General features: G+C 43.4%; 1 protein-coding gene across 6 annotated transcripts in view; it reads right to left on the bottom strand.

The window, feature by feature from the left end:
- The window catches only part of SGPP2 (sphingosine-1-phosphate phosphatase 2), a 142,731-nt gene that overhangs the window by 778 nt on the left and 118,213 nt on the right, over positions 1-23,740 (bottom strand). For 3 of the 6 annotated variants that reach the window (XM_059928805.1, XM_059928809.1, XM_059928810.1), the window contains 6 exons: positions 8,062-11,540; positions 6,930-7,955; positions 4,374-4,549; positions 4,095-4,265; positions 2,810-2,897; positions 1,985-2,134 (listed from right to left, as the gene is read on the bottom strand). In XM_059928805.1, coding sequence (XP_059784788.1) covers positions 10,989-11,540 — 552 coding nt within the window. In that variant the 3' untranslated portion in view covers positions 1,985-2,134; positions 2,810-2,897; positions 4,095-4,265; ... (1 more) ...; positions 6,930-7,955; positions 8,062-10,988. Of the gene's footprint in view, positions 1-1,984; positions 2,135-2,809; positions 2,943-4,094; positions 4,266-4,373; positions 4,550-6,929; positions 7,956-8,061; positions 11,541-23,740 lie in introns of all 6 variants that reach the window. The other 3 variants (XM_059928806.1, XM_059928807.1, XM_059928808.1) reach the window with 3 other exon arrangements.

Here is a 23,740-nt window from a genome sequence, read left to right as displayed (position 1 = left end):
TATTTTCTACATTTGATGCATGTTCATCACTGGGAAACAACAGCATTTTTAGAAAACTTTTAAGAATTAGTGATGGTCTATTAGTTAACAGCCTTTGAAGTCATCTTAAAGTGAGAGAAAAATGCACACGTATTCAAAATATTTGAGGGTGCGTCGGTATTGGCTACTCTGTCTGTGATACTCAGAGATGGGGTTTGTGGACACACAGCACAGATTCATTCAGCTAGAAGAGTTAAAAGGGACACACTGGTACCAGTGCACTATGAACATTAGGAAACAATGAAAAACTTACTTTTACCCTAGGCCATACATTTTATTGTTGTCAGTGTTATAAAACCATGGTTTTAAATAATTAATAGAGCTACTAGTTTCTGTCTTATTTTACAGGGAGGTATTAGGTCTCTCCTTCTCTGAAGCTAAGCTTCTGCCAGTCTGCCTTGTCTTAACCTCCTAATTTACTTTAATACTTTCTTCATCTAGAATCCTCCAGTAGGTACCATGTATTGAAAAAAGCTGGGTGTAATGTTTGTTTTGAGAAAAGTTCTCAGTTACTGTTGAGACGATATGAAACACAATAAATTGTAAAACTTCAAAGTAAGTCCCCATAGAAATAGCTAATAAGGATAGACAAGAATTATGTTTATGGAGCTTTTGCTGCACCTAATACTAAGACTATATTACTACCTTGCATCAGGGCAGCAGTGTCCAGCTTAGCAAGATTTGTGAACGTACAGACTGCCATCTCTTCCTTCCCAATCCCGTTGTAAGCTGATCCTTACATTTCAGTAATGAAGTGAGATATGCCCATTAAAAATAATGCTTGTCAAAAGGTTTGTGTCCAGCATTCATAAAGATTTCTTATAACTTAAGACAACCCAGCTTTTAAAAAATGGACAAAAGATGTGAACAGACATTTCCCAAAAGAAGATAAATGAAATAAGCACATGAAAAGATGCTCAACATCATTAGTCATCAGGGAAATGCAAATAAAAAAATAAACACGAATTAAAATGGCTAAAATTAAAAAGACTGACTATACCAAGTGTTGGTGAGACTGGAACTTTCATGTGTGGCAGGTGGGAATGTAAAGTGATACGGCCACTTTGGAAAATAGTTTTGCAATATGTTAAATCATGAAACAAACATACATCTGCCATCTAGCCATTCTACTCCTAGGTTTACTCTACTCATATGGCCATACAAAGATTTTTATGCAAATGTTCACAGCAGTGTTATTCAAACAGATGAATGGATAAACAAATTATAGTATATCTATACTATGGAATGCTTCTCAGCCAAAAAAAAAAACACAAACTACTGACACTCGAAACAACATGAATGAATCTCAAAACACTACACTAAGAAGCCAGACACAAGACTACAAGTGATGCCATTTATATGAAGTTCTAGAAAAGTCAAAGGCAGATTGATTGGCTAGAGCCTGTGGAAGGGAAATTGACTGCAGAGAGTTAAGAGGAAACTCTTTGGGGTGATGGAAATATCTATACCTTAATTAAGGAGGTAGTCAAGATGTAGGTTACATCTCAGTAAAGCTGGGAGAGAAAAATTAATGCAACATGTTGTATTTTAATACGAACACCAGCAGATGCACACATAGGGTAAAAGAGCATGAATTTTAGAATCGGCATGTCTGCTCATGATGGCTTACTGGTCCACTACCATTAGTGAGACATTCTCCCCTAGTTTCAAGTTCGCTATGATTGAAATCAGGGTTTGTGAGTCATGTGATAGCCGTTGTTGAAGTGGGTGGAGCCATTCGTTCTGTTAGCAGCCAGCCACCTGGATGATTTTTGGATGGTCAGAAACAACTTGTAATGAAAAACCCAGTGATACCTAACTGTATATCCCAGCATGAAAGGGGAAAGATCAACTCCATCCATCATGTGGAGGTTTCTGCCCTCTGAAGCAGGAAACAGCAGGAAGAATAACAGTATCGGGTACATGAGAAGAAGGAGAAACGAACCTTCGGCTTATGAGTGGAGGCTCCACAGCCAGATCGTCTTACACTCGTCCCCGTGAGGCATTTGAACTGGAGCCAGAGCAGTCTGTGGGCACTGCCTGCCAGAAAGCTTTTACTGGAGAAGACACACCTATGTAGTAAAAACTGGGAGCCCTCGTATTAAAAGAGAAATTAGATATAATTGATTCCTGTTCTAGCTTACAGATAACTTCTACAGCCTGACATTCCTGCATTACTCTTCAGTTTATAAAGTATTTTCACATGTGATTTTGTCTCAACATTTTAATTTCTTGGTTTAACAATTGTAGGAGGGAGTTAGAATAGGGATTCTCCCTGACTTACAGGATGAGAACAATTGACAGATTAATAATGTGCCCAGAAGTCACATGGCTAAAAAGTGGGTTTGTGACACCTAGTAAGAGTGACGTAGAGCCCATGGATCACTCAATGTTTTGCGTCATTTACCTACTTAACCAAATGTTGAGGTTTTCCTTTTTTTACCAGTTTTGTTTTTTATATAGAAAATACTAAAAAACACAAAAAATTAAAACTTCACTACTTTAAAAAATTGTACAAAGAGCATCCCAACCTAATTTACCCTTCCTCCCGCAATCCTCTAAAGTAACTAACCATTGTTAATGGTTCATGTTGTTTCTGACATTTTCCTTAGTTTGGACAGTCAGACCCATACACATGCTCACAGTTTTTGGGTCATGCTTTACTTACTGGTTTGCAGTAAGTTTGGGTTTCTATTTTCTATAGTGTATATCATGACATTTCACTTAATATGTCCCATTTTTCCAGGCCAGTACCTTTAGACCTACCTACCTTTTAAATGATACAAAATCCTATTGCATGGATGTCCATAATTTGTTCAGCTGTTCCTCTGTTGATGAACCTTCTGTTGTTTCCAGCTCTGCAATTACAAAGAGTGCTCCAGTGGACTTCCATATGCCTCCCCCTAAAATAGCACTGGCTTAGGGACCATGAAAAACCATCCCTAAAGATGCAAGACTATAACTGTCCACATTTGGTATTGTCTTAGATATTTGAATACCACATTGGAATATCTTAGATATTTCTTAGATGTGACTTCTGTTCTTGAGCAGTATATAGTCTCAGTACGTTAGATTTCTCAATGCAGGGCATATGACATTCTCCTATCACCTTTTACCTAGGAGTAGCCTAACTGGGAACCAGCTCGCCTAACCACTGCTTCTGCCCTCAGCAGTGATGGCTTAGCACACACAATCTTTTGTCTCAGTGTTAGCCTCTGCGCTTGGTGTTTCCTGTAAATGTCACTGACCCCAGTGCTGGGTATTGACTTGGCTCTTTTGTCTGTTTTATCCAAAAGCAAACAGGTGGCCTTAAAGCAATGCAACTGCCCTCAGCAAAATATTTCCTCTAAATAAGAAAAGCATTTGGCATCTGATCTTCTAAGTTGTGACTTATTATAAGGAGCTTGAATAATTTTATGTATATAATTTTTTTAAAAAGTAGAGGATGGCAAAGTCCACGTGGGGCAATCGGCCTCCTTGGACAAAGGCAGAGGAGCCGCGTGGCAAGTACTTGACGACAATCCGGGTGATTTTCATTTCCACTACCGCCTGCTTTGTTTTCAGGTTTCCTGCCCACCTTCAACTTTCTAGTAAACAGAAAGGATGACTGTAAACATGTAGACTGTGGGTTGAACAAACACCTCCAGCAGAGGGCTTAATTGAATTATGTATGGCTAAAGCCCTGTTTCTTCTCCCTCATGTGACCCATGCAGTGCAGTAAAAATATACTTGAGGCCTACACTCAAGTTCTTCACTCCTCATCCATAGGTTTGGGCTTGATTGTCTCTGTTTAAGGAAATCAGGAACATGACATGTTCTGCATTAGAACACATTTTGAAAAAGCCCTCCCCCACCCCTCCCAGGTGTTAGGAGGCGCTGGCATGAGAGAACTGCTCCAGCATTTGAATTATAGGACTTGTAAGACATGCGAAGCAAATCTGCCCTTTCTTTAAGACAGGAAAGTGAGGATGTTGAGGAAATGTGCCTGCTTGGTTCCAAACCTGGCAGAAAAAGAAATTTCCTACATTCTGCCCACCCCTAAAATGAGTACCTACTTAGGGCCAGCAAGAAACGAGTTGTAACGGAGGCAAAGCTGTGTAGAGATCCACACTGGTGCTGGATACATGTGGGGTGAAAGGCTACTCAGAGACGGACGGGATTCACTGGAGATCTCTTAGCTGTGAGCGTCGGGCACAACATTTAAACACGGAGCCCTGGCGGTGAGCCTGCAGCAGATGAAGCAAAATAAGCCAGAAAGAAAGATGCCTCTGTGCTGTAGGGAGGAGAGAGATCGGGTAGGTGAGACAACCTGTGGGAAACACTGGGCTCCACACCTGTCACGGGGAGGCCCTGGACAGGGCTTGTTCTGGAGCATAATAAGCATGATCAGCTGGGCCTGACCTCCTCTCCAGCCTTCACGTTAGCTCAGCGTCTTGCATCCTAGTTGATCCATACATGTGGTCTTTACTTCCTTCTTCCCAAGGGACATTTTCCTCCTTTGCTTACCCATCTACAAATCCAAATGAAATACGTAAAGCAATGGTTTTCAACACATTAGACATCAGGCAACGAAGGCCAGTGATTCCCCGAGAGATAGAAGAGAAACAAGGTGAGGCCTGTGATTCTCCAGCTTACGGCCTGGAGAGAGTCCAGGCTGTGGTGCAGCGGTGGGGACCCAGGTGGAGGTCGGAGGTCTCCAGAAGTTGAGGAGGTGGAGCTGGGAGTCCAGAGAGGCCGAAGCGGCTAGAGTTGGCAGGGAAGTGGAAAGAGCTGAGGAGAGATAGGCAGAGGCCCCTGCCCTTGAGTCTTCCGTTGAGCACTGAGTGCATGCACGTGCGGGAACTGCCCCGGTAGAGAAGACCACCTGGAACATCCACAAGACGTGAGGGAACCGCCCCGGGAGCCCACACAAGGTGGGCCGGAGCTAGCAAACCTGGGAAACCATGGGGAGAGTACCCGGAAGGGCTTTGCCTCAGTAGTGGGGAGACCAACTCTAGACTAAGCGTTACTCTGGTTCAACGAATAAAGCTTAAAAATAAGGTCCAGAAGAATCAAACTATTTCCAAGGAATGAACTGCATCCTAGAACAAAGCATATGTATAGTGATAAAAAAATATCCAGCACCCGACACTGTAAACTTCACAGAATCTGGCATCCAATAAAAAGAATTATCAGACAAGCAAAGAAAGTGGCAAATACAACCAATAGGAAGGGGAAAAATGAATAAAGAAGACTGAAAAATTACATAGCTGATAAAATTAATAGACCAGCATATTATAACTCTATCCCATATCTTTAAGAAGCCAGAGCGAAGCCCGTGAGCCACAATTGCTGAGCCTGCGCGTCTGGAGCCTGTGCCCTGCAGCGGGAGAGGCCGCGATGGTGAGAGGCCCGCGCACCGCGATGAGGGGTGGCCCCCACTTGCCACAACTAGAGAGAGCCCTCACACAGAAACGAAGATCCAACACAGCCATTAATAAATAAATAAAGCACACCTAGTATACTGTAATTTAAAAAAAAAAAAAAAAAAAAAAAAAAGAAGCCAGAGCGAAGATTGAACAAGTAGAGATGTGGAAGATGGATATTTTGAGTTTCTATCAATGAAAAAACTATGATGTTGGAGATAAAGTAGAAAGGGATACCCTGCTAAAAATACTATTACCTATTTAATAGCAGCAGAATTGATTGACTCACTTCATGAAGAATTTACGTTAAGCTGTGGTTTTATTCCCCCACAGCAAAAATAGTTTTCCAGCCAAATATTTTTATCGGTACCTAATTAAGACGGCTGAAAAGGTCTGTGTTTAGTGTGCCCTGTGCACAGTGTCCCCTGTCACAGGGTCATCCACCTGGTTCCCACGAGACACTGCAGACTGGAAGCCCAGGAAGTCCTGGCTCCTATTTAGGCTCACGGATGCAGGTAGATGGCATGATGGCAGTACCGTCACCCTGCCCCACCCCCAATGCTTTAAGGCTGGCTTTGTGTGTATTGAAGAGGCATTGCCATCCTTTGAACCTCTCCATTGAGAAAGACTCTGGCTTGTGCTCCAACCAAGGGGACCCTGATGTCATAGCGAGAGAGAGCCAGCTAACAGGTGCCAGCAGGTGTGTTGAGTGTGTGCAGCAAAGAAGCGTCCCAGCCGGAACTCCAGCTACATCCTTGCTTGTCTTGCTGGCTTTTGCATGCTATACAGACAGGCGTGGAAGAGGAAAAAGGATTTTGGCTTCGTATAGATTTCCCTTGTCTCATGAGGCTACAGTTTTAAGAATTTAACATTCTATTCATGGTCCACATTCAGCTCTCACTCTTAATATGCATCCTGTAAATAGTCAAGTCTGCACTACAGGTGTGCCCCACCTGAAGAAAACAATGCGTGTGTGGTGTATCCCAAATAATCCATTAAGGAGCCTTATGTTTACAGAAATGAAAAATTGCCATATGATTTTTAAACAGCAAATCCCTCGGTGCACTTAAAATTCACATTTAAACAACCAACACACAGGCAGCTTTTAGGAAAACATCTATTCCATAAAACGAGATACATCTATATTCACATTCCACTTGGTTCTGGTTAACCTCTCACTAGAGAAACAGGGCTTGGTTCTTGATCATCAAAGAGCAACATGGAGTATTTACGGGTCCTGGAAAGAGCCAGGATCATGGTAAAATGTTTTTAAAATGAAGTTTCATGGGACTACTTCAGGGAGCTGAGCAAAGAGAAGAGGGAAGAGGCATGGGCACCAATGTCACAGACTGAGTCCCTCGCTGCCGTCACGTCTGCTGAGAGATGAACAAGAGGACGTGGGAATGACAGGTTCAGAGACGGCAGAAGGGGAAGGCACCCACGGGTAAATATTCGAATGAGGAACAATGAAAGGAGACTAATCACCTGTAGATGTCAACTCCTCTGGATGGTCCCACGTGGAGGCAAGGAAATGGACTAAAGAGCTTCTTATGCTTCCTTCCTGTTCTCGTGATTCGGTTCTGCAACATCAAAGCCCCTTGCTCACCGTTTATCCCACCCCTGCCACCACTGTTATTCCCACACACTCACCAGCACGGGTGTGGTCTGTCTTCTCCTTGTTAGAGCTGGAGGTTTTTGGAGAAGTGTCTCTGGCAAGCTGTGCCCTCACCATGGAGTACCATCTCGTACCTACTGTGCATCACACCCCTGTGCAAACCCCATCTGTTCTTTAAGCCTGGCTCACACACTGCTTCTCCCACAAGCCTCCCTTGAGTCACAGACCTCAAAGCTGGAATTCGTCTCTCCCTCTTCTCAATTCACACTGCAAAGTTGTCTTTTCCCTACAGCCTTAACACTTTGGGTCTTGGGTTGTAATTTTCTGAGCCTGAGTCTCCTCTCTCTGGAGAGAACTCCACAGGGCAGCTGAGGTCTCATCCAGCCTCAAGCAGGCAGCATATTAGGTATCATGAAATACATAGCATTCAAGGTACAAATAGGTCCTAGCCTCAGCCTTGCAAATAAGAGCGTCATCGGCCTTTGGCACCATTTCAAACAGCAAAGGACGCTTAAAGGCAGAGCATATTGTTGCAACGATGTGAATGTGAAATGCGGTCATGTCCATTTTGCTCAGCAGACAACATAGTCTCATCTGTTTTACTTACCTTTCCCAGCCTCGCCTTTTAACATTCACCTTTCAACACACAGTGACATTTATCTCTAAGTATGGTAAGAGGATGTTCTTTAGTATCAAGGAGTTGAAGGAGGGGAATTAAGCATGCAGTCTTACCACTTACTTCCTGTTCATCACACCTGTGGCTGCTATGATGCTCACCAACATTTGCACGTGACTGAATCATGACAGCGATAGAGAATTGTACAGCCTCCTGTTTATGTTTGTCGCCTCTTTTCAACTCAGGTCGCGTGAACCCTGAGGATCTGGGGGAAAAAGATCTAGGAAAAAAAAATTCCAAGGTAGCAGAACACTGGCTTTTAAAGCATTTAATAAATCTTAATCAAACAAAAATGATTTTATTTTAAAAAGAATAAATTTACATACGGTACATAAGCAAGACAGCTGAAAGTTTCCAAAATAGAAACCCGGAGCATATGGCCCTGAAACACCACATGCTTTGGTTACACTCGGGAAGCATGAGTCGCCTATTTGGGCAAGAAAATCCTGTGTTACACTGTGATCTGCAGGCACGTTGAGGGGTGATTTCAGCTGTTTAGGGTTTTTAGTTCATGGTCTCGTCTGCGTTTTTTTTTCTTTTGCACATTCTGTTATGGTGCAAGTCTGAGCAAAGCTGGCCTGAAATGATGGCTGTTTAAAATGACAGTCACAGGATGGATGCCCTGGTCCAGAGAGGTGGTGGGCTGGGAGCAGGATGAGGACAGGCGGGAAAAGGGCATGCCGTTCTGCCTGGAGGGGCCAACGACCCCGAGGGCTTTGGTGTCACCATTTCCAAATTCAGGACTGGCCAGACCGCAGGTCCTAAGCTTAGATTGGATACATCACGGTGAGCTGGATTCTGAAACTCTTCAAGACTCCTGCTCAAGAGAGAGGCTCTGGACCAAGCCTGAAGCAAGCCAGCAGGGGGCAGTCTTTCCCCAGAGAGAAAATCCAAAGGTCAGAGACAGAAGGCATAGTCTTTGAAGGGGCATGTGTGTGTGTGTGTGTGTGTGTGAGAGAGAGAGAGAGAGAGAGAGACTGAGAGGGCGTGAGGGTCTAACAGAGTGAAGCGCTGTGTGAAGTGAATGAAGAGGGCTGGCCAAGCTGCAGTGTGAATCAGGTAAGGACTTTTCCAACCAGTTTCTAAGCCACAGAGCTGTAGTGCTCAAAAACTAAGCTTGGCCTCACCAATATGCACATTTTATTCTTCAGATGCTATATCAAGAGACTTTGAAAAGCGACCAACCATGACAAATCCATGGGTCTTTCTTTAATGAGCTGTGGCTAACATATTCATCCTCAATCCAAATCGTGTAAATACAGCCTTAAATATATAATACAGCTGATCGCAATCCTATTGTCGGGACTTAAAACGAAAGGACGGCAGTAAACTTTACACACACACAAATGAATCACCCACACCCACTGCTGTGACAATAATTATGGCCCTTCTTCTCAAAAGATACAAGTGGAAAAGGCTGATCCTTTTGCTAGCTGGCTTCAGAGAATTCAACTAAAATCATTTTGCGTAAATATCAGCTAGCACTGTGACCTCGGGTTTGGCAGCCTGTGGGGACGGAGGTACAGGGAAGTGCCCCATGCACTGCATTGTGGGGCGGCCTAGGGCAGGGGTGCCCATGAGCTGGGGCATCTCCCCATCACGGTGCCACAACTACTGGTCAGAGTATGATCTAAAGACAGGTAAACGGCAGGTCATTTTGACCCCTGCCTTCTAACTATGAAAAATGTCAGAAGAATTTGAAGGAAAAACAGGATGTCTTAACAATTATTCTTCTCAATAAACTGGAGCATTAAATCAAATACTCAAGATCATCACAACCAAAAGGCCAGGGTGCATATTCAAAATCAGGAGAAACGGGTGTTCGGTTTTCACACTGGATGCAGAGGTAAGAGCCTAACTCTCCAGGCAGGCTAATTTTCCCCCAAAGTGTGTGCATGGTGAGGATGCACGAGGGTTATAGATCATTGGCTTCAGCAGCTCAGGCACTACACGCAAAAGACACTTTGTTAATTACAAGCTGATACTCACTTTTAAGAACACTGTTGATACCTGTTCCTCCTCATTCTTAAGAACTGAAGAGGAACCCCTGCAGGGGGTTGTCTGCATAATGACCACCCTCCTAAGTCTAAGGACTCTCCCGAGATTTAAAGGTGTTGTATTTTGTTGGCTTGTTTTCCTAAGAGAGGCTGATGTCGTTCTTGCATTAATTACCCTTAAAACTGCCAAGAGGTAAGAGGTGGGAAGATGGAAAGGGAGCCGCTGATTCTATTCAGCAGATGAGAAAACAGATTTAGGAAAAGTAACTAAGAAGTGGAGGACGAGTGTCAGGGAGGGAGGGCTAGTCCCTCTTTGTCAGGCCCCAGGAAGGATTGTGTTCATCGGTTCTTCTATTGATCCACTTTCACAGGCAGACGACACTGGCTTCCCAGTTTGTAAGGAAGCAAGAAAGCTGAAGAAGAGCAGAGGGCTTGTCCCAAGTCACTCTGACGCAGGAGAGAGCAGGACACTCAGAGGAACCCAGATGAGGTGAGATGGGAGCAGCCAGTTGGGTTCATGGGTCAGAAGAGGACAGAAATGGTGCCTGGAATCCTGCAAAGTGTACAAACGAGGAGTGGATCCCGGTTCAATATGCACCCGACAGAGACCAGGATGCATAAGGAAAGCAGGCTCTTGCCCGTGACCTCGCCAGCTTTGCCCCCGCCTTTCCTGCTTCCCAGCGAGGTTCCCAGTGCTCTTTCCCCCCATGCAGGCACTGTCTAATGTGATCATCATGACAAGAAAGTCGCCCTGTCCAAGGAATGCAGTTTTACGTGGCACCACCCTTTCTCTTGGACCAACATTGCAGTTTTGGAAATGAGACTCAGTGCTGGGCAAGGTCACAACTGAAAAGGAACGCTCGACGTCCAGCCTCCTGGATCATGCCCGTCTCCTTAGGCTCTCCAGAACCCAGGGGGGCTTGTGGCCGTTCCTAAGCCAGGCCACAGCTCCTGCCAGCCCAGGACTGGTCCAAAGTCCAAGTAATGGACAGGGTGAGGCGCCTTAAAGAACTCAGCTGTGGGTTTGCCTGGCTTCATCTGCAACATTACGCTTACAAGGCTAGTGGTCACCGTGAGACCATTTTTCCTTCCATAAAGCAGCAACCTTTCTCTCAGGTACCAGCAAAACAGACATGTGACTTAGGGCTTTTTTTTTTTTTTTTTAAAGAAAAATGTGTTGTCAAAACTTCCCCACTCAACAACTTTTTGATGTCTTGCTCTCATGTCCAGTGAGCTAACTTCCGACCACTTGAGGCTCACAGTAATCCCAGAAACCTGTGTAGCATTGGCACGAAGGTGGTAGCACAGATGCCAACTGACGTGTAGGTGACAAACTTGTAAGGCACTTCGATCTCCAGTCTCCGCCTGGCCTCCTTGTTTCTGGTGACCACCTTGAACCAGGAGTACAGCACTTGCAGCGAGAGATTTTGTACAAGTTGACGAACCAAGAGGAGCAGCACAATTCCCACCGTAAATTTGGTCAGACCCAAAACTAACAGGTCCCTGGTGAGGGGCGGGATGTTCTGAATAACAGGGAGAGGGTCCGTGGGCTTGGACATGAGCTGGAAAAAATGGTTGATCCAGAATCCTATGGTCACCCCAGCCCCGGCAGCCATAATGGTGGTGGTGTCCGCTCTGGTCGGGCTGTAGTAATCGGACACGGGGTAATTGTAGCACAAGAAGAATGGCACCACCAGGACACACACAGGGAAGAGGGGGCTGGCCGAGTCCAGGAGATCGATAAGGGTCCAGGCGGGGTAGGTGAGGACGATGAGGATGGCGGTGATCAAGATGCCACCCAGCACATCCTGCGGGAGAGAAAAGGACGATGTAAGTCAAACGAGTGCTCCCCTGTATACAGGTATAATTTTGATTCAAATATAATTGATTTGACATTTAAAATACAATTTTTATATTGTTTTAATTTATAATACATATTTTTAAAAGGTACAGTTGTAGACATTTGAAAATAGGAAAAATACAAACCACAATCACGCTATTCGTGCTATGTCTTTTCTTCCAGTGTTTCTGTCTTTTGGAATAAATTATTTTCTTAATGTATAGCTATAATCATACTGTTCCTTCAATCTATTATTTTTTGTTTTGAATTCTGTACTTTAAAAAAACTTTTGTTTTGGCTGCGCCACACAGCTTGCAGGATCTTAGTTCCCCGACGAGGGACCAAACCCAGGCGATGGCAGTGAAAGCGCTGAGTCCTAACCACTGGACAGCCAGGGAATTCCCTTTAATCTATTATTTTTGATTTCATAGTATATCACAAGGGTCGTCATGATCTTCACAGAGGTGGCATCATCCTTTCCTGGCAGGCAGGGGTCGGGGCTGCAGCTGGCTGGAGGAGGAAGCTGGCTTCTTCGGGAGCCACCTTCCTAGCAAGCACACCGTCATTACTTATGGAGCGCGTTTATTTGGGGTGGTTTGAGAAGACGTTGTAGATGTGGTGGTGCCGAAGCTCCGCCATGCCCGTCTGGGTACTACCACTCTGTCTTCAGAGACAGAATTTCAAATACTGTATATATTTCACTGGGTGCATGCACCATGCTTGATTTAATCAATTCTTCTTTACATTTTAGATTCTGGTTTTCTTTCTTGCTTCCTCTGACCCTCCTGCCTTCCCTATTTTTTCCTCTTTCTCTCCCTCCCTCCTTGCTTCTTTCCTTAAACTCCTGTTTAAAATATTTTTAACTCCTTAATGTCATCCACTTTCTTCTTCCTTTAGCATTCTCGCAGCAAAATTCATTAGGTGAATTCTTTTTTTTTTTTTCACACCCACACACTGTATTTTATTTTTACAAGAGATACACTGACACCAAGTATTGTAAATGGATGACCACAACAAAAGCAACAATGATTGCAATTACCAAACACGAAACACACTCATATTACGTCATAATATTGACATTCAGTCCAGTAATCCTCCACTGTAACAGCTCCTTTTCTTTGCAGTGAAAATTGATTTGTATAGTTTTTGCTTCCGAGTCCTTGTGGGATTTTTTTTTTTCTTCAAACAGAAAGTCACAAAAATTATAATCATCCTCATCAGTTCACTCAGTCCCATGTAATTAATTTTTTTGTATCTTGATCGTTTGTTAGCACTTTTATGAGTTCATCAGTTTTCCATTAGAGTTCTGAACATGTTTATTCATTCAGTTCAGCAGTATAGTCAGTTACCAGAAACCTGTACTTGTCAGTCTTTTCCATGAATTCCTTGAAGATGAAACCCTTTTATAGGAACATTTTTGCAAAAGCATTAGAGTACACCCAGAACTGTCTGTAAATGTCAAAAGACTTAAAAATGACCGTGGTGAAAGATTTGATGAAAGTTCATGATAATGCAATTGACAAGGAAATTGTTATTTCTGAGATATACACTTTAAAGTCATAACTAGAATTATGACTTATAACATATACCAGAAAATATAAGATTTTTAGAAATTTCATGTAATGTCTGAAACATTTATATTAACATATTTCCATACAAATAAGGTGAATTCTTAATGTAACCAATAGATGAATACATCTAAGTCAGAGAATGCGGAGCTTTGCTGTGGTTTTGTTACAAAGTTGCACATGGATTATTTTGAAAGTTTACCATTGGAAAATTGAAACACTTTCCTCAATGTATTGGAAAATCTGGGAAACACCAAAAAGTAAAACACATGCATTGTGGAAAAACTGGAAAGCACTGAAAAGTATAAGAAAAAATAAATAGATCCTTATTTCCACCACCTACAGTTAACGCTGTCTATATTTTGGCATGTTGCCTTCCACTCTTTTTTTTTTTTTCCATATAAACATAAAATAGAATTCTAAAGGCTTAGGTCTTTTTTTTTTTCTCTCCCTAATAGCTTCATTCATTATTTCTCTTGTTTAGTTTCTAATAAAATGACATCTGATTTGAGTGAACAATGGGTGAGAATCAGACCTTAGAAATAAACACTGAGGCTACAGCAAATTTCACAGATTAGAGGGCATCCATTCTTCCTTCCAGCCCATGTGTGAGTACCTGCTATATGCCAGACACAGTGCTAGAGGATCCAGTCTGAGCCAAACAATCACAACCACACCTAGGCGGAGCTTACGGCTTAGTGGAGAGACAGAGGATTACTGTTGTTTAAGAGGGAAAGGGATAAGCCTGTGGATCTCGATGGTCCCTTGGGGCTGGAGAGTAAAGAGTAAACACAGGTAGGAAACACTTCCCACAGGGCTCTAGAGTCCAGTCCGCTTCCTAAAGCCTGCATCCAGGGAGCAACATGAAGCCACTGACGTAGCTCTCATTGGGTACCAACATGACAAGAGTTTCTGACTGCAGTGAGGAGAACAGATAGGAGAGGGGCAAGAGTGGGGGGAAGCCTTGTGTCGCTGCATGTCCTTCACGTGGCACCTGGGCTTTACCTGTTCTTACTTCCGCCATCATCCTTCTCTTCAAATATCCCTCAGGCTTCACAGTCTCCATGATCTTTCTCCCCATGACCTTCTCCTGTGCTATGATTATGCACGGATGTTACTTTATTTTTGGGGAAAAAAAGGAGCAATCTTTCATTTAAGTTTCCTGGTTACCAAAACTTGAGCCAAACTCTTGAATTTTCTACACCTGTCATCTCCACTTCTGCACCTTGAAACACAAGTGCTGCCAACCTAGACTTAGATGATACACCATTCTCAAAGGCCACTTACTAGACATTTGCTGGTTGTTTCTTCAGCATCTGTCTTTGACCCAATAGCCCATACCTCCCCTTGGGGACCCATGAAGTTCTGGAAAATTATGGAGTTGGAGCACATGACCTAGGTAGGCCAATCAGTGTACTGTATCTCCTGGTCACCGTGATTGGTGCAGGGGTGGTCACGTGACCTACACCAGTCCAATCAGACAAAATTGTGCGGGTTTTGCTTGGATTCTTGGAAAGAGATGTTGTTTCTCCTTCTGAACACTGGGCCCTGTGGACTGACACCCTTCACTTAGCAGACCTTTAATATTCAGCTTTTATTAATATTACCCTGTACCATCTTGGCTCTTCTCTGACCCCTAAGAAGTCTCTTTCTTGGTTTCCTCCTTTAGATCCTAAGAGATCCTAAACAGGCATTTTCACAGATCACAGATTCTGTCTTCAGGCTCTGCGTGTTTTTCTCTGTTGAATAGTTTGTGTAGTTTCTATGTTGTGTTAGTTTCTGCTGTACAACATTGGAGACACAGATTTGAGTGCCACGCTGTTAGAGAATGGAGAGATGAGGCCATGGACCTACACAAACTTTTCAACAGAGAAAAACATGCAGAGCCTGAAGACACAGTCTGTGGAAATGCCCATGTTTAGATGCTCCAATAAAAATTAATTTTAAAAAATTGGTCGAATAAGCTATTGTATAGTCATTGAGTGGAATACTATGCAACAATAAAAAAGTAAAAAAGCGAAGTACAAAAAAACCCAACTATGTCTCCAGGCATCTCTCTCAAACTTTAGTCCTGCCTCTTTAAACCAAAAGCTAGACATTTTCATTCAGATGTCCTTTCAGCACCCCCAAACCAACTTATCTAAGATAAAAGTCACCAAAATGAAAAATGAGTAAAGGAAATGAGCACTTTATAGGAAAAGAAATATGAATGCTTCTTAAACATATAAAATATACCTAAATTTACTCATAATAAGAAGTGGAAATTAAGCTATGCTGAAGAGAAATTAAAATTTACATTCACACAAAAATCAGTACACAAATGTTTACAGCAGTTCTATTAATAATCACCCAGAACTGGAAAAAAAAAACCCAATGTCATTAAAGGGGTAAACAAACTGTGCTACTTTCATACAATGGAATACTTCTCAGCAATAAAAAACAACAAACTACTGATGCAGGCAACAGCTTTGATGAAATCTCCAGGAAATTATGCTGAATGGAAAAAGCCAGTCTCCAAGGGTTACATGCTGTGTGGTTCTATTTATATGACATTCTCTAAAAGACAGAACTACAGGGATGGGGAACAGATCAGTAGTTGCCAGGGTCTAGGGGCAGGGGGAGGGTGCGACTACAAAGGGAGAGCATGGGGGACTTTTTTGGGGTGATGGAGCCGTTCTGTGTTGCGGTGGTGGTTACTCAGATCTATCCCGGCGTTAAAATCCAGAGAACTATACACCCAAAGCAAAGTCAATTTCACTGTTTGTTCATTTAAAAAATAAAATAAAAAATGACATTTTAAAGAAAAATAAAAAAGCTGGTGGCCTCTTTTGTTTTCTCTAAATAACAGTGTCATGCGTACTGTGTGTGAACCAGTGCTCTGGACACCCAGAGGTTCCAACGTGACCCCGCCCTCCCTCCCCTGCCCCACAAACCACTGAGAATGTACCCCTCACCTATCAGCATTAACAAAATCCAAAAGTTTGACAGTATTCTGTTGATGAAACAGTAGTTGGGGGCAAAGGGACTCTTGTCTCTTAATCACATGAATGCAAAATGGCACAACCCTTATGGGGAGGAACCTGGCAATATTTTAAAAAATGACACATTCATATAACCTCTGACCCACAATCTCACTCTAGGTCTTGACCATAGAGATACACCCGCCGTTGTCTGTAAGGAAGTATTTACAAGCTGTCCATTGTAGTATTGTTTGTAATAGCAGGACCCTGGAAAAATGCCGAGTTCTACCTAGAGGGGCCAGTTAAATCTAACCGTGGTATATTCATACAATGGAATACTCTGCAGCTGTAAAAAGGATGAGGAGACTCTGATGTGGAATTTTAAAACGCACGGTACTGAACAGTGTGTCCAGCATGCTACCATTTTCCATTTTTACAACGGTGGTAGAATATATGGATACATTTTTACTTGATACACAAGCAGGTTCACTTGAATGGCAGGGGATGGAGTTGGCAAGGAGCCTTTTCACAGGATACCCGTGTGTACCTTTTGAATCTTTTTTTTTTTGGCCACACCATGCGGCTTGCAGGATCTTAGTTCCCTGACCAGGGATCAAACCCGGGCCCCTTACGGTGGAAGCGTGGAGTCCTAACCACTGGACCACCAGGGGATTCCCCTTTTTGAATTTTATATCCTATAAATGTACCGCCTACTCTAAAAAATTAAGTGAAAATAATTCCATCTCTCCTCTTCCAAACAGGATCTGCCTTTCAATTCTCCATATGAAGTGGGGATCTGAGGTGAGTCTAGTGGTGTCCTCCCCAGGGGATTGGGCATATGTGGTGATGGGGGCATGCGACCGTCCTGCCGAAGCATCACCTGCTGAGGACTGAGGGCGTCTTTCTGTGAGTTTTAAAGGAACACACAGTTTGCGGGGAGGAGCAGGGCCAGGCACAATGAACTTGATACCCAGCACAAGCCTCTGCTTTCTCAGTGGGGAGGGGAGGTTCTGCCACTCCGAGTGTCTCTGGCAGCCCCACTGAACTCGAGTCTGAGCCTGGAGGAAGTCAGAGAGGATGGAAGAGTCATTTTGCCTCCATCTGCAAAACACAGAGCTAAAGAATGCTGCTTGGAGACCCTTCTGGCAGAGGGCTCTCCAAAGGGGGGAACCCATTCTTCCTCATACCTCCAGGCCACAGTGCCCCATGTGGGCACTTTATGACACCATGACAAAGGCAGAGCATCTGTATCATCCACTGTGGCCCTTGAATTAGAGTCATGGGCACAGATCTGCTTTGCCTGGTGAAGCAGCCGGAGAGTTACTGCTGACACGCAGATCAGCAGGGAAGGATGCTGATGGGGCAGGAACTGCAGAACTCAGAGCACCAACAGCATATCCTAGACCAGCTGGTGGGACAACATCAGAAAGCTGCTGGGCCTGGAGGGCAGTGGGCAAGACCAAGCTGCTCAAGGTCACAGCCTGGGCAGAGAGCAAGGGACCCGGCAATGTTATCTTCACATCATGGCGTCCGACAGGCCAACAGTGGCGCTAGGGGCTCGGACTGGTTCCTGAGCAGATGTGAGACTACTTTTGCAAAGTCAAGACATTGTTCATGTGGGCATTTCTGTTAGGGTTGAACTGTGTTTAACCCCCCCCATTTCTGTAGGGGTTAAACACAGTTTTGCAGAGGACTAGGGGTTCAGAGTGACCCTGTAGGGCTCAGAGAAATTCATTAATTATATGTATTTCTGTTGATGGACCCGCCCCCCACCCCCCAGGCTCCCTGGTGGCAGAAGCTCAGAGTCCTAACGACTGCTCCTCCCTCTCACCTCCTCTGACCAGCAGTCACAGACGCCCCCTCCTTCATCCACAAGCTCCCGCTCCTGCTGTCACCTCTGAACGCGCACTCTCCCACCCCTGAACGCCCACTCTCCCACCCCTGAACGCGCACTCTCCCACCCCTGAACGCCCACTCTCCCACCCCTGAACGCGCACTCTCCCACCCCTGAACGCCCACTCTCCCACCCAGAGCTTCATTTCCCTGCCTGCCGGCCAGTCTCCCGTCCACAGCATTCACTCACCGCCTTCCTGGTTGCTGTTTCAATAACCAATGTTGGCCAACTTTAGTGTGCAGCGGAATTCACTTAGGACAATTATTCAGATGTAGATTCCAGAGGACTGCCCTCTGATTCTGATCTGCAGTGTGGCCCAGGAGCCTGCATTTTCACACCTCAACATAATGCTGATGTAGTGAGTCTAAACAGAAACAACTCTGAGAAATACCAACCTCTCTGGGGCTTCCCTGGTGGCGCAGTGGTTAAGAATCCGCCTGCCAATGCAGGGGACACGGGTTCGAGCCCTGGTCCGGGAAGATCCCACATGCCGCGGAGCAACTAAGCCCGTGCGCCACAACTACTGAGCCTGCGCTCTAGAGCCTGCGAGCCACAACTACTGAAGCCCGTGTGCTACAACTACTGAAGCCCGCGCGCTACAACTACTGAAGCCCACGCGCCTAGAGCCTGTGCTCTGCAACAAGAGAAGCCACCACAATGAGAAGCCTGTGCCCCGCAACAAAGAGTAGCCCCTGCTCACTGCAACTAGAGAAAGCCCGCGTGCAGCAGCGAAGACCAAATGCAGCCAAAAATTAAATAAATGAATAAATAAATAAATTTATAAAAAAAAAAAAAAAAAAGAAATACCAACCTCTCGACAGATTCAGAGTCCTGCTTCATATGGGTTTAATTAATCTACCATTGCAGGGTTTTCTCTCACTCCTTTCCCATTTGAACATTCCACACCAGTCAGATAGGTCTACTTGCTTTTCCCAAACATGCCTTGCACAATTTTATCATAGTTTTACATTCCTTTTATGTACGGCACATTTTAACCATCTCTATCTATCAAGATCTTATCAGCTCATCTAAGGCTCAGCTCAAAAGCTACTTCCTTTCCAGAATATCTTCCTGTACCTCCACAGTTGGAAATAACCTGTGCCTGAACTGAACGTAAAGGCACTTGCTTAACAGCACTCAAAAAGCCCCTCTCCTTTTTTTTTCTTTTAATTTTATTTATTTTTTTTATACAGCAGGTTCTTATTAGTTATCCATTTTATACATATTAGTGTATATATGTCAATCCCAGTCTCCCAATTTATCATACACACACCTCCTCCCGCTGCTTTCCCCCCTTGTTGTCCATACGTTTGTCCTCTACATCTGTGTCTCTATTTCTGCCCTGCAAACCGGTTCATCTGTACCATTTTTCTAGGTTCTACATACATGCGTTAATATACGATATTTGTTTTTCTCTTTCTGACTTACTTCACTCTGTACAACAGTCTCTAGATCCATCCAAAAAGCCCCTCTCTTAAATTGCCTTTCCTGTAGTTACGTGTTCACGTGTTTTTCTCCTGAGTTGATTATAACAGTCTGATCAGCAAGGAGGAAGTTCTCTTGCAAATTGACATTGTTCCTCAAAGCTCCTAGCACAGTGCCTAACAGGTAGCAGATATTCAGTTACACAGATTAGGAGAATTTAATGCCTTTCTCTTTCCGGAATATCCATAATATTTAAAACCCATTGTTACCATACATAAAAGAAAATGTGCCTTCCTTCCCCGTCTTCCTTTGTAACTGCAGTCACCAAATTCCCGGACATCTGGTTGGAATATTAATCATAAACTAATTCTGTTCCTCTTCAGTGCATCAGGAGATGAGACAATTTTGGTCCACAGCCCTAGCATTTGAGGCGAAAGTAATTTTGGCCAACATGGCTGCTGCTGTACAGATTTTTCCTTCTAGCCACACAGTTGGATTTTTAGCCATAAAAGGTGGCATTGTAATAAAGACAATTTAGGTATTTTTATAATAAAAATACTTGAACCATTTCTAATGAACTTTCTAATTTGGGGCTCTATGTTTCTAATAATAAACTTATTCTAAACAGCTCCTAAAAAATAAGGACCAGGGCTTCCCTGGTGGCGCAGTGGTTAAGAATCCGCCTGCCAATGCAGGGGACACAGGTTTGGGTCCTGGTTCTGTAAGACCCCACATGCCGCAGAGCAACTAAGCCCGTGCGCCACAACTACTGTGCCTGCACTCTAGAGCCCGCGAGCCACAACTATTGAGCCCACGTGCCACAACTACTGAAGCCTGTGCGCCTAGAGCCCGTGCTCCGCAACAACAGAAGCCACCACAATGAGAAGCCCGCGCACAACGAAGAGTAGCCCCCGCTCACGCGCACCAATTTCGACCCAACGCAGCCAAAAATAAAATAAATAATAAAAATAAATAAATTTTTAAAAAATTAAAAATAAGGACCAGAGTGCTTGAAAATTCAAGGACAACTTCTTTACACTAATTTTTTCAAGCTACTAAATTCACAGAAATGAAAAACTCACAAAATCTTCATCTCAGGATTGGATCTGCTGTTTTGATTTTAGCAACTTCTAAATGAGGAGGTGATTTCTTTGGAACTGCACAGACATGTGTTTGGCACAGTGCATGGGGCCAGAGGGAAAAGAGTTCACAGTTCTCTGGAATGGCCAAGGTGAGCTGTGGGGCAGAGGACAGTGTACAGAGCACAGTACAGACGTGTGGAGCCACTAGCCAGCCCTGGGATAATTCTGTCCAGAAAAGGTGGATTTGGGGGGTGGGGGGAAGAGAGAAGAGTGTGTGTGGTTTGTAAGGAGGTAGGAACGCTATGGAAGATGGGTAAAACATAACGATGCAAAAAGCATGATAAAGAAAAGAAGTGAGGGCTTCTCTGGTGGCACAGTGGTTGAGAATCTGCCTGCCAATGCAGGAGACACGGGTTCGAGCCCTGGTCTGGGAAGATTCCACATGCCGCGGAGCGGCTGGGCCCGTGAGCAACAATTACTGAGCCTGCGCGTCTGGAGCCTGTGCTCCGCAACAAGAGAGGCCGCGATAGTGAGAGGCCCGCGCACCGCGACGAAGAGTGGCCCCCGCTTGCCAAAACTAGAGAAAGCCCTCGCACAGAAACGAAGACCCAACACAGCCATAAATAAATAAATAAATAAATAAACCAACCCAAAAGTTAAAAAAAAAAAAAAAAAGAAAAGTAGTGAGGGCAAAAATGGCAGAATAAGTGTGCTTTACTTTGCAAAAAACACATTTAAAACTCCTTTCCAAGAAGAATGTAATTAGACTACAACACACACAAAATATTCATCACTTAGACCCAGTTATTCCACTCCTAGGAATTTATTCTAAGAAAATAATCAGAGACGGACTTCCTGGTGGCACAGTGGTTAAGAATCCGCCTGCCAATGCAGGGGACACGGGTTCGAGCCCTGGTCCTGGATGATCCCACATGCCGTGGAGCAACTTAAGACCGTGAACCACAACTACTGAGCCTGCACTCTAGAGCCCACAAGTCACAACTACTGAGCCAATGTGCCTCAACTACTGAAGCCTGCGCGCTCTAGGGCCCGTGCTCTGCAACAAGAGAAGCCACCGCAATGAGAAGCCCGCACACCGCAATGAAGAGCAGCCCCGGCTCACCACAACTAGAGAAAGCCTGCGCGCAGCAACGAAGACCCAACACAGCACCCCCACAAGAAAAAGAAAGAAAGAAAGAAAATAATCAGTGAAGAAGCTACTCACAAATGTTTTTGGATAGGGATGATTCTTGTTGAGTTATTTCAACCTATACTGATGAAGTCCAAAAAGTAACTAACACATGCTCCACCACAGAACAATCAGAAAACACAAATAAGCAAAAAGTGCATAAAGAATGGAGCATACATCATAATAAGGAAGAATCTGGAAAGACATAAATCAAGCATGGTGTAATGTTGTTTTCACCAAAAATGAGTTAAAAATACATATTGCTTTCTTATTTAATAACATAGCAGGAACATTTTCCATTTGAAAAGAAACATTTCTGCAACCTCTTTTTTTTGTGGTTTCAAAGTATCCATAAGTGCGATAATATCAAGCAGAATACAAACTCTACATAAAGGATGATCCTAATTCTATATAAATATACACTTGCATGCATGGATAAAATATCGGAAGGAAATAGACTAAAATATTAATAGTAGTTTTTATCTGTTTGGATATCACAGATGATGATTATCTTCCCCATGCTTTGCATATATTTTCTAAATTTTCTAGTCAACACCTTTATTGTAATAAAAATACAATCAAGGCAAAAAATCAGGATGTTAAAATCAGAATGTTTCAAAATAGACGAGCATGGAAATAATTAATGCTTATAAGTTTTCACATCATGCAAAAAAGAAAAATGAAACGCCCAAGAATCTACATGATAATCAAGATACCATTCTTCCATGATGTAAGTAAGTAAAATAAAAGCATATAAGATGCGTTGCCAGTGCTACCCTACAAATCACATTGAAACATAATAAACCTTTAATTCAAGTTACCATCAAGGTTTAAATGAAGCCTTTTAAATTATTTGGGGAAAAAAAATCATTACATGAACCTAACCTTTTCTAAAGTTAAAATGCAGAAAGATCTAAATGCCTTTCATTTTTGTACCTATTCTCATTTTCAGTTATAACAGTTAGTATACAGATAAAAGCTTGAGCTTTATTATATCTCTTTACCAAAAATAGTAATAAAGACAGGCAATCTAAAGTGTTTAGGAAAGAATCCTAATGGAGTTATCCCAAACATCAGAACAAATTTTAGTGAATGCTATATAAACACATAAAATAGTGTTTTTATTCTGAGTCAAACAGAAACACTCCTCCTTTTGGTAAACATCTCTAGATATTTCAACAGCAGGCCCTAACCCTGAGAACTCCCAGCAGTTGTGAGCTCTGACCCTATATCACATTCCTATATGCGGTTTACAGGGAAAAATTTACATTCTATCTCCAAACATCTTCACTGAAGAATGCTATTGAACAGACCAAAACAACACAGGGTTAGCTCACCAGAAAGAAGGGGAGAACAAACCCATTCATTCAATTGTTCGGAAAGAATGCATTCAGATCTTGGAACTATTTATGCCGAGAACTCGACGATTCTGGCATCTTCCCCTCTGCCAGGTCCCCTGCTGAGAATGTGAAGGGCCCTCTCTGCCCTTGGCTGCCTTCAGAGAGCAAGCTGAAGCCAGGAGCAGAGTAAAAGCCAAGACCCACTTCTTTGTAGATGCAGTGAATGCTCTGAATGCAAGCAGACCCTGACATTAAAACAAACTTTAAAAAAACCCAAAACCCTCAAACCCTCCCCACAATTATTTTAGAAAATAACTTTTAGTTATAGATCAACGTTTCCTAGTTAATACACTCAGAATACTGATTCTTTTCCATGCTAGCTCACAATTCATTCAATTTCTGAGAATAATGCAGATGAGATTCAATAGAAGCCAAATGGTAAGAGGGGGAGGCAACATTGTTCATGAATATGAATATAAATGATTACAGAGAGAAACCTACATCTTATGTAATTAGCATATGTATAGGGGAGAAAGAGTGAATGCCTAAATTCAAAAATATTAATTTCCTATTGAAACACACCAACGTCCACAGGGATCAATCAAAAGCAGGGAGCAGATTTACCTTGCCACGTGGTTTAAGTGTAAGCAGCAGAATCTCCTGATATTCACAGCTCTTTGAGTGGGCGCTCTGTCTTGCCTGTTCTCTGA

The sequence above is a fragment of the Balaenoptera ricei genome, chromosome 7 (assembly GCF_028023285.1).
Source record: "Balaenoptera ricei isolate mBalRic1 chromosome 7, mBalRic1.hap2, whole genome shotgun sequence".
In the NCBI taxonomy this organism is placed as follows: Eukaryota; Metazoa; Chordata; class Mammalia; order Artiodactyla; family Balaenopteridae; genus Balaenoptera; species Balaenoptera ricei.
Note: the sequence above shows the minus strand (reverse complement) of the source record. Positions and strands in the feature narration are given on the sequence as shown.